At 44.0% G+C, this 11466-nt stretch overlaps 1 protein-coding gene across 1 annotated transcript in view; it reads left to right on the forward strand.

Annotated features, from left to right (window-relative positions):
- The window catches only part of HYDIN (HYDIN axonemal central pair apparatus protein), a 333125-nt gene that overhangs the window by 185779 nt on the left and 135880 nt on the right, over positions 1-11466 (forward strand). The window contains exons 26-30 of the mRNA XM_042780857.1: positions 1398-1511; positions 1767-1976; positions 4418-4555; positions 6986-7163; positions 10781-10902. Of these exons, the coding sequence (XP_042636791.1) occupies positions 1398-1511; positions 1767-1976; positions 4418-4555; positions 6986-7163; positions 10781-10902 (762 nt within the window). The remainder of the gene's footprint in view (positions 1-1397; positions 1512-1766; positions 1977-4417; positions 4556-6985; positions 7164-10780; positions 10903-11466) is intronic.

Below are 11466 nucleotides of genomic sequence, written 5' to 3' on the forward strand. Positions count from 1 at the left end.
TTTCCACAATGGTTGTACCATTTTACAGTCCCACCAGCAGTGTATGAGAGTCCCAATCTCTCCACAACCTCGCCAGCATTTGTTATTTTACATTAACTCTTTTAATTCTACCAGCAACCCTGTGATGCAAGTACTGATGAGGGGACACACATATGTCAGGGCCTGGAGTGGGAATTCTTGGCAGTATGGCTTCATTGATCATTAATCATCGATTTAAATATATTGTAGTTGTTAGTTGCATGGAATTGATTCCAACTCGTGACCTTGTGTATGGAGAGCTGGACACCTCCATAGGGTTAGGGCTTTGAGGCTGTGACCTTTCAGAAGCAGGTTACCGGGTTATCTTCTGAGGTCCCTCTGGGTGTGTTAGAACCACTGACCTTTCAACTGGCAGTCAAGCTCTTAATCACTTGCACCACATATATGGCTTTTAAATGATGCTTGTGAAGAATATTTAGTCATATGGGAAGGCATTCATGGCCACTCAAGAATCAAGATACAAATATATATACTTAAATACACACACATATGCACACATAGATATAGTACAACCTAATTGATTTTTATTTTTCTCTCTGGAGCATTCTATATTTTTTCAGATTTTTTTAGAATGAGTATGTGTGTGTGTGTGTGTGTGTGTGTGTGTGTGTGTGACTTGGTTTTAGGTATTCTTTCTATTTTAAAGGATGTTTATCATAAATAACTCTAGAATGCAAAAGAAAAAAATCCTCAAAATCCCACCGCACAGAGAAAAATGTTACTGAAATTTTAGCCAACAACTTCCCAGACATCTGTTTGCATATGCAAATCTTTGAATCAATTTGCACACACTCAACCTTCAGATTAAACAAATTCAACCCACTATCATCCAATTGATTCCAATTCCTAGCAACTCTATAGGACAGAATAGAACTGCCCTGTAGGGTTTTCAAGGCTGTAAATCATTCTGGAAGCAGACTCCCTCATCTTTCTCCTGCAAAGTGGCTGGTGGGTTCAAACTACCAACTTTCTGGTTAGCAGCCCAATGCTTTCATCCCTGCATCCATAATTTTACATGATCGGGAGCTGCTTTTTCACTCAATAGTAAATACATTGTGAGTATCTTCCCCAGTTCATAAATGTACATTGGATCAACCTCCATGGAGAAAGGCACCACACACACTTTGTTTAAAGTGACCCCCACAGTGATGGACATTTGGTCTGCTTCCAAAGTTTGGCTGTTATCAGTGATGCTGCAGTAAGCATTCTTGTACGCATCCCTTTGGGTGCTCGTCCAGTTGTACCACGTTTATGACTGTATACAGTATACTTCAGTTTTCTGTCCGTGATGGGAAGGGGCACGTTGATGTGCCGTTTCATAATGCTTGCTAGCTTGTCCTCACACCTCTGATTTCTAGGCATTAAAAATGAATTCTGCTGACATAGAAAGATTATGCTCAAGCCAGGTGGAGTTTCATGAATCCCTCTGGATCTTTGAAAACAGTGACATGCTTACCCTTGGGATGGAAGAGGTAAGTAGCGCCTTGTGGGTCCTTCCCTTATGGAGCACCTGCCCCAGGTTGGAAACGTAGGTCTCGCCAGCACCATTGCCATCATTACCATCATTAAAACAGGTCATAAATGCCTGTATTATTAGGGTGCTGGGTTGGTTACCTTCCATAGAGTCATTAATTAAAAGCAGGAATTTATCTGTAAGTTGACTAATTTAATCTTTGGAGGTCCTCCATCCTGGTAGCGGCTCTGCTATGGAATGACTTCTCCTGCAGGTGTTTGATATTTTGCCCCTCTACGGAGTGCTGCAGCCATACAGTAGCCTCCAGGTGTCTTTCACCTTCTATGGACACTGTGACATCATGGCACGTACAAAAGCTCTTTGTGAAGTGGAAGGAGGGCCCACCTATGAAATAACACTGAAGGGGGAAGCATCCCTGGTCAACTATTCCTTTGACACCAAGGAAATCAACTATGGACTGCAGGTATTACAAGCCATCGGGTGGAAGCCAGACATCGGCCATAGGCCTCACCCCCTCATCTCTCCTGGAACCCCTGGACAGATCACCAATCACCTTGTCTCGCAGTTACCCCATCCTTGATTCCCTAATCTTCCTCCCCAGCCCATCCTGCTTTGTTTTCACCAGTGTCTCCTGAAACACAGCATGTAAGACGCTAAAATTTTCATCTTCCCTCTCAATCCAGAAGCCCATTCTAAGCTCTTCATGTCTTTCAAGAGTGCTTCCCATCTCCCCAGCGCCTTGGGTTTACAGTCCAAGGTGTTCTGCACTGTGCTCTCTCCTTTCCCTCCCCATGGCCTCGCAGTGCCCGGGCTTTGCTAACTCATCCACCGGAGTCGGAGTCTGCTTTTCCTTCCATCACCGCTGCTGTTCTCACACTCAGGGCCTCCTCAGGCCAGGCCTGAATGATTATGGCAGTTCTTCTTAAACTGCAGCATACATACAGCTCACCTGGGGATCTTGTTAAAATGCAGAGTCTGATTCGGTAAATGTGGGGGGTAGGGGATGCTGAGAGTTTGCCTCTCTGATGTGCTCCCAGGTGACGCCAGTGCTGCAGGTCCATGGACTGCGCTTTGACGGAGCACAGTGCATTCTTAGCTCCTACCACTGACCCACATAAACATCATTGCCAGATCTGTTTTCCCAAAATTGTATTTTCACTCCATCAATCCCCTGACCAGTTAACCCCAGCAGCATCAGAGGAAACAATATAGTGTTGAGAAAAGAACATGGCTTTTATAGTCAGAAGTGGCATGCTATCTTGGTTTTATTACCAACTATCAGAGTGACTTTGGGCAAACCACCTGACCTCTCCAAGCCTCAGTATCCCTTGTCTATATGATAGGAATAGGGTAGCAACGCCTGCCCCATCAGATGGCTGTGGTTACTAAAGTAAAAGTACCTGATCGGTTTCATTCCTGGGTCAGACTAGGTCCTCAGTCATCATGAGATCCCTTCTAGAAGGTCACCTAGCGCAGGAGAGCTGGGCTCCAAGCTTGGTGGAGGGCGAGCAAGCCCCTCTGCTCACTCCTACTGACTACTGACCTCTTCACATAGCAAATTTTATTTTTTACAGTTCCCCCAATGTCACCCATTCAATGGTAGCCAAGCTGGCTTCCTATTGTCCCTAACACATTCCAGTCCTTCCTGCCTCCACACTCTCTCTCATGCTATTTCTCCCATTCTCCACTCTGCCAGTGCCAAACTGTAAGGCCTAGTTCAGCCCATTCCACTGTTACCTTTTTCTTACTTTACATTCCTTACCACTTACGTATAGTCTTTGTCATATTATATACTTTCTAATGTTTGCTTCACCATACTTGTAAGTTAATTGTATGTCTGTATGTCTTCTCTTTCTAATTGGATTTTGTGTTCTTGTAGGCATAGATCATATCTCCTTTCATATTTTAATGGGGATTGGACTCCCACTGTACAGCTTCTGCATGTATACTTACTGAATTGTGCGCATTCAGGATTGTAACTAAAATCTCATTCACCCAACACCAGGTGAAGCCTTCTCCCTTTTGTAGACCAAATAGAATTCACCTTCCCTCCTCATCTCAGGATTCTCTGGGCAATTGGTATTGGCCCAGCTCAGAGTGTATTCTGGAGACACTTAGTCCTTGCCCTGGCTGAAACTAGGAACCGTGGAAGTGGCCTCAGTTCGTGGTTATTGGGCCTGCTGGACCCTGCTGCTGAATTATGTTAGCAAGATCCCAGGAAAAAAAAAAAGGAAAAGAACTCTGTGGCTTATTTCCTTCATGGACCCCCACTAAATGAAAAAAGATATTACAGTAGAACATTCTGGATTTGAATCTTCTTTTTCTTAAAGGATGGAATCTAGGAACCAAAGTGTCTTGCTGCAGAAATAGAGAAGGTCTGTATTTAAGATCTTCTAATAGAAGTTCCTCCTGATGAAGAAACTGAAGTTCAGAGAGGTTAGATGTTTAGCCACAGTCATACCTAAGGAACTTAGTTACTAGACGAACTAGGACCAGAGCCAGGCTCCAAGAGTCTAGTGCTCCTTCCTCCCCAGTTGTTGTTGTTGTTGTTGTTATGTGCCATGGAGTTGGACCTGACTCATAGTGACCCCTCCTTGAGTTTCCGAGGCTATGTCACTACGGAAGTAGATTGCCCAACCTTCCTTCCGAGGAGTGGCTGGTGGGTTTGAACCGTCAGCCTTCTGGTCAGCAGTCAAGTGCCTTAGGCACTACGCTACCAGAGCTCCTTTCTCCCCAGTAGGCACCTTTTTGTGATACTGATACGCTGGTCGGCCAGTGTCTGTGTCACAAGAAACGAAAGTCAAGTCTATGAGGTGGGTTTGTCTGTTCACCTTTGTCAAGGTGATAGCAGTATCCCAAAGGGCGGGGTGGAGGAGTTACTCTGCCCCTTACTCTCCCTTTAAGCTGTTTGACCGTGTCACGGAAAGTCAAATCACGCTGAAGAACACTGGCAAGGTTGGCTTTGCATTCAAGGTTCTTACTGACCAAGTATCTTCACCAGAAAACCTTGTGCCTGGAGTACCACTAATCGTGCCCCTCTCAGTGAGTATACTGCCCACCTCTGATGGCCATGTGTTCATGGTGGGTGGGGCCCAAGTTCAGACCTACAGACCACATCCCAGATGTGTATGGAATTATGGTAAATAGTCACTGCCAAGATGAAGGTGTGACTTGTTAAATTAAAACTAGAAAAAGTTCAAAAGCAAAAAATAAATAAATCAGTCCAGGCCACTTCACTCATTTATGCAACAAATATTTATGGAGTGCCTCATTAGCCAGATACCATCCCAGACACCAGAGATAAGCAATGAACCAGACAGGCATAAACTTTTGCACTCATGGAACTTACATCCTATTCTCAAATCTCGTTGCCATTGAGTCGATTCTGACTCACAGCAAACCCCATTGGGTTTCTGTTTTGGTTACCTAGTGCCACTCTAACAGAAATACCACCAATGGGATGGCTTGAACAAACAGGAGTTTATGCTCTAACAGTTTGAAGGCTTTAAGTCCGAGTAAAGAAGTGCCAGGCTCTAGGAGCTGGGTGAAAGCCCCTCAACCTTGGCTTTCAGCTCTGCCTCCTGCTCCCAGCCCACTGAAGCTAGAGGCTTTTCTTCACTCAGCAGTTGGCTGCTGAGGCTGCCAAGCCCAAGGTTGACAAGTAATAAGGCACAGTACTGATGGTATCAAACCACATGGTAGGCCATTAATTCAAGAGCATTAAAGGTCCCAAGGTTGGCAGAGTATGGCAGGCTGCTGAACAACAACCTGGCTACATGCAGGGTTCAAGCATAACATAAGCTAGAGACCATTCCCAAAGCTGTTTCTTACATACGGGAAGCAGACCTCAGAACCCAAGCAGCTACTCAGCTGCTCCAGTAGATTCTACGAGGAAATTACCAATCTCACCATGGGGCATAACTCCATCCAGCTGCCCAGCCACTCACCCAGGCCCAGCCAAGTTGACACATAGACTTAAACCACCACAGTTTCCAAGGCTGCAAATCTTTATAGAAGCATATTGCCTCATCTTTCTTCCACAGAGCTACTGGTGGGTTCAAACCACTGACTTTTTGGTTAGCAGCCAAAAGCCTTAAGTCACTACACCAGCAGAGTTCCTTTTCATTCCATCCTAGTGTTTTGTTTGTTGATGAATAGAAAAATAATTTATTTCTACTCATATCCTCACACTTTCCTCACTGGCTATACCAAATAAAAGCTGTTATTGTTATGTGCCATCAAGTCAGACCTGACTCACAGCAACCTCTCCTTGGGTTTCTGAGGCAGTATCTCTGCGGAAGTAGATTGCCCAGTCTTCCTTCTGAGGAGTGGCTGGTGGGTTAGAATGGCCAACCTTCTGGTTAGCAGTCAAGTGCCTTAGGCACTATGCCACCAGAGCTCCCAAACCACACTCACTGCCACTGAGTTCATTCAACTCATGGTAACCTCTCCTTGGGTTTCTGAGGTGATATCTCTATGGAGTAGATTGCCCTAACTCCCTTCCGAGGAGTGGCTGGTGGGTTTGAACCGCCAGCCTTCTGGTTAACAGTCAGATTCCTTAGGCACTGTACTACCAGACTTCCTACAGGTATGAAAACACCAGTGGACTCAGAGAGCCAAATTGGTTTTAGAAATGAATGAAGGAGGTGGTCCTGTTCAGATTATATTGATTTTTCAGTTTTAAAGAATATTTTGTTGAATCTTTGTTATGGATATAACACATAATTGTTGTGGGGGAAATTGAAATTTTTTTTTAAGAAATTATGGTTATTTATAATCCAAATATAACAGCTGTTATCATTGTGGATAATAGAGTCATTAATTTTTTGCTGCTGAAAAAGATTCCATTTTGTAACTGTATTGAAAGTAGTTTTCCATCAAGACACATTTGGATTTTTCCCAAAATTCTTGCTATTTTGTAGTAATACTGCTACAAATATTCTTGTACTTGTCTCCCGGTCCACAGCTGGAAGAGTTTCTGTAGGGACTATTTCTAGGGGTGGAATTGCTGGGCCATGTGCTATGAGTACAGTCAACTTTATAAGATGAAGCTAAAGTGTTTTGTCCAGTGATTATTCCCATTGCCCGTTCCACCAGATGTGTGTAAGAAGTTCCTCTGATGCTTATTCTCACCAAAATTTGGCAAAATTTTCCAATCTTGTGGTTTGAAAAGATCTTCATTATAATGTTACTTTGCATTTCCCTGTTTACTCATGAGAATAAGCATCCTATACCATGTCCATTTGCTATTCGTTTTCTCTCTTTTATGAAATGTCTGTGTGTGTATATTGCCCATTTATCTATTGGTTGGTTGCCATTTTTTTCAGAGCTTCATAGGACTAGATTGTGGGGGAGGGCTGTGAGTGGGGAATTACCCGCACAATCGGCCCTGTGGAGTACCTAGTCCGTCAAACTGCCACAAGCGGAGGTCCATTTGTAAGTTTTAGAGTTCTCTCTGGTCTTTCTGCCTAGGGCTTCATCGCATCACACGAAGAGCAGGTGTTGAAGGTCTGCTACTTCCCTGGAGTACCTGAGGTCTTTAATAGGAGTTTCCAGATACAGATCGCCCACTTGGACCCAGAAAATATCACCTTGAGTGGAGAGGGAATCTTTCCCCGAATCTGCCTCGATCTCCCCAGGAACCTCAAAGGTACTACTAAGCTGCTTAGAGCTTCCCCTCTGGGAGACAACAGATACATTTTTGCTTTGTTTAGTTGAAGGCTGATAGCTACTGATTTTATTTGCATAGCTGTTTTCTCCAGTCCCAGTCTGTATTTATGCTAAATTGGCAAAATTGACCCAAAAAAAGAAAAAAAAGAGTTGAATTTGACTTGGCGACCTGAGTTTAGAGAGACAAGATATGGTCCTTGGCAGTCCCAAATTAGGACTGCTGGTCAATTTTGCCATCATTGATTTGCTTTCTCTTTCTCTTTATAAAGGAAGCAAGAAGTTTTATTTCCAAAGACCTTTTCCTCCATTGCATGTTCTTCCTCTACAGTCCCTCTCTGAGTGGTCTTTTCCTAATATCCTACTCACACATGGCCATTGAGAAGCAAAGGTGGTATAAGGAGTAGAACTCTTAGGATATAAACTGTGCATAGAAAGGCCACCATAGATTCTGACTCTTTGTTTGGGAGCTCCTGGGTGGTGCAGACGCTTAAGGGCTTGGCTGCTCACCAATGGCTTGGAGGCTCAAGTCTACCCAGAGGCTCCTTGGAAGAAGGGCCTGGCTTCTACTTCCCAGAATCAGCCACTGAAAACCCTGTGGAGCAGCACAGTTCTACTCTGCCAACCGTGGGATCGGCAGGAGTTGGAATTAACTCAACAGCAACTTTGTTTGCAGATGTTTCTTTCTTTGTTTTGGAATTGCACAGTCTGAAAGCTAGGTTAGACTTTTATTAGTTGTCTGCCGACAAGCTCATTTATTTAAATAGTATTTTACTCAGCTTTTGGTTTACACACCAAGTTAGGTTCCCATTTAACAGTTTCTTCATGAATTATTCAGTGACATTACTTGTATATATCTCTTTAATTGTGTTCCATTTCCAGGACTCTAGTTTTCCTGCTTCCTTATCTTCTTATCTTTGCTTTCGAGTAATTGTTGGCCTTTTGGTCTCATACAGATGGTTTTCAAGTAGGACACCAATCTTACAGGGTATAGCCATTGTTCTGCGTGCCACACTGCTATTTCGCTCAAAGGTGATCCCTGAGGATAAAGTGTGTCTCAGGGCAACAGACTCAGGAAGTCCTCTGTTCTCTGCTGTTGCAATTTGTATGGCTCTTTTTTTTTTTTTTTTTTTTTTTTTAGGATTTGGGTGAAGATGTACAGAGTAAATTCACTTTTCATACAGCAGTTCATGTATACTTTGTCTCATGTCATTGACTAAAATTTACAATGCAGCAGCTCCCCTCCCACTTCCTCCCCATAGTTACCTCCTCCCAGTGTCCATCCCTTCATACTCTTCTGCACCCTGAGCTATCTCCCTGTGCATAAGCAGCCCTTCCTTCTCCCATGATTGTTCTCTCCAGGGCGTGTGTCTACTTGAGGTAAATGTTTAACTCACATGCCTATACTTTGTTTGGCTGGAAACCACAGTTGTGGGTTCAATTCCAGACCTGAAGGGCAGCTAGGGGCCATAGTCTCAGTGGTTACACCAGGCTCCATTGGACCAGCAAACCTGGTCCCCACCTTCTTCTTCTTTTTTTTTTTTTTTTGCCTCCAAATGATTTTGAGTTTTGTACCACATTGTTCTCCCTCTTTATGCAGGATCTCCTACATCCCTTCCAAGTGGATGGCAGGGGTAGCTGGGCACCATCTAGTTCTTCTGGTCTCATAGTTGTATAGGTTGCAGATCGGATGGTGTACCAGTCGCTAGGACTGATTGTTTCCATTAATTTTGGTTTTCTTCTTTCTTCTTGACGAGGAGAGACCCATTGTTGCATCTAGATGGCAGCTTCCTAGCTTTTAAGGTCCCAGTCGCTACTCGCCAAAGTAGTAGGTGGAACAATGTTTTGTATAGTATGTTATGCCAATTGAGTTTGATGTCCCCTGCGACTATGGTCCCAAGCCCGCAGGATCAACTAACTCGGTCCCTCTGGGTAGCTGGCTGTGACCAAGTAATGACCATAACCTTGCCCCTTGTCAGCTCTACTATACACCTGGGAATTCTGATCATTCACATGAACTTATAGGCCCATTGTCTGCCAACCCTGTATATGATCTTGGATACACTCTCCATTTAGACATACATAATTGTTTAGCTTGTTCACCCATCTGTCCGTCCCTATACCCATGTTTGCTTTCACTGACAACTCAGTATTGTATATGCAAAGGGGTTCATATTTGTTGTTTGTACTGCCCATGTAACTCTCTCTGTCTTTCTCATCCTCAATGCTGCCATATTGGTCACTCACCTTTGGTACATTGCCCTTCTCTTCACCCAAATCAGTATTTATCTCTATCTATCTAACAGCATTCCCTCCCCTTCCCTCCCACCCCTGGTAACCAACAAAGAAAATGTCCTCCAATATATAAACCTTTCCTTAACTTTTACAATAATGGACTAATACAATATTTGTCCTTTTGTGACTGACTTATTTCGCTCAGCATAATGTCCTCCAAGTTCATCCACGTTATGCGGTGTTTTGCAGATTCTACATTATTCTTTAGCGTTGCATAGAATTCCATTGTGTGAATGTACCAAAGTTTGGTTATCCATTCTTCAGTTGTTGGACATCTAGGTTGTTTCCAAGTTTTGGCTATTGTAAATAGTGCTGCGATGAACATCGGCGTGCATATATCTGTTCTTGTTATGGCTCTCACTTCTTTAGGGTATATACCTAGTAATGGGATGGCTGGGTCAAATGGTATTTGTATTTCCAACTTTTGAAGGAATCGCCATACTGCTTTCCACAATGGTTGTACCATTTTACAGTCCCACCAGCAGTGTATGAGAGTCCCAATCTCTCTCTTTTTTTTTTTTTTTTAATTTGAATTCTATATACAAATAGACAATGATCAGACCATATATAAAAATAGAGGTTTGGCCCACAACCTGCAGAAACCTCCCCAAAAAGCCAACCAGCCAGCTTCATGACAGTCAGCCCCAAATGGCGAGGACTTGCCAACTTCCCTAATTTTTGTTTCCACTTCTAACTTAGGTCCAACCAGAAAAGAAGTCAAATATGTCTACCCTACCAATCATATAAAATGCCCTGTTCCTTAGTTAGCCTGCCCATACCCTCCAAGGAGGGCATATATGAAGCCTTCTCTTTTTTCCACTGCAGAGTTCTCCCACTCCCTTGCCTGCCTTTGGTTGTTGTTGTTGTTGTTGGCCATCGAGTTGGGGGACCCGACTCAGCGACCCCTCCTTGGGTTTCTGAGGCGATATCACTATCATGATGTAGATTGCCCAACCTTTCTTCAGAGGAGTGGCTGGTGGGTTTGAACCGCCAGCCATCTGGTTAGCAGTCAAGTGCCTTAGGCACCACGCTACCAGAGCTCCTATTGAGTCTCTGTCAAATGCAAGTGATGCTGACTGACTCCCTCCCTAGCAAGCTCAGAATAAACAGCCTTCCCTTGTTTAAAAGGAAGAAGAGTTTGAGTTCTGCTCCACATGTTTCTCCCACTATCCAGGACCGTCTGTTGTGGCCCTGTTCGCAACGGCCATTGGGGTAGCCACGCACCATCTAGATCTTTGAGAGTCAGTGTTTTGGACATCATTCATGTTTCTCCAACAAACTGTTCTCTTCCTCCAATACCCACAGGAAATGAAAAATATGAAACCTTCTTGAATCAGGCAAAGAAAAACTTGGAATGTGACAAATGTGAGACTACCACTCACTTAGAGATGATAACTGAGGATGTACCTGAGTATGAATCGACTGAGGTAAGACTAACTCCACCCCACACAGAATGTGTGCTCAGAAGGACAGTGTGTGCACAGGCTGAGGGGCAAGGAAGGCATGGTATGTCTGAGGAAGAGAAAGGCGATGGGTACAGGTAAAGCCCGGAGAGGGGAGGCAGGGAGGATGGGAGATGAGTCTGGAGAGGTGGGCAACGAACCATATTAAGGGTTTAGGCTTTATCCTGGGGGCATCGGACGACTTCAGAAGTGTTTCAAGCAAGGGCATGGCATAATTGGATTTGTGTTTGTAAAAGATCCCTCTGAAGCCACCCCATGGCTCAACTTTCTTCCAAACCATAGATAGGCCTGTAAGGTGAATAATAACACCAAGGAGATATGCACTTATTAGAATAGCCAATCAAAAGAGGTCACAGTGGTAGCATTTGCCCAGGGATAAAGCTCAGAAGACAGGAAATGATAGGAGAGAAGGACAAATGGAAACGAGAAACACAGGGAGGAAGTGGGAAGAGAACTATTACGTTGTGGGGACTGCCATCATTGCCACGAATCACAGTGTGTGTGAATTGTTGAGTGGAAAACCAGTTT

Source organism: Orycteropus afer, unplaced genomic scaffold (assembly GCF_000298275.1).
Source record: "Orycteropus afer afer isolate SDZICR_OR568_19922 unplaced genomic scaffold, OryAfe1.0 scaffold00067, whole genome shotgun sequence".
NCBI lineage: Eukaryota > Metazoa > Chordata > Mammalia > Tubulidentata > Orycteropodidae > Orycteropus > Orycteropus afer.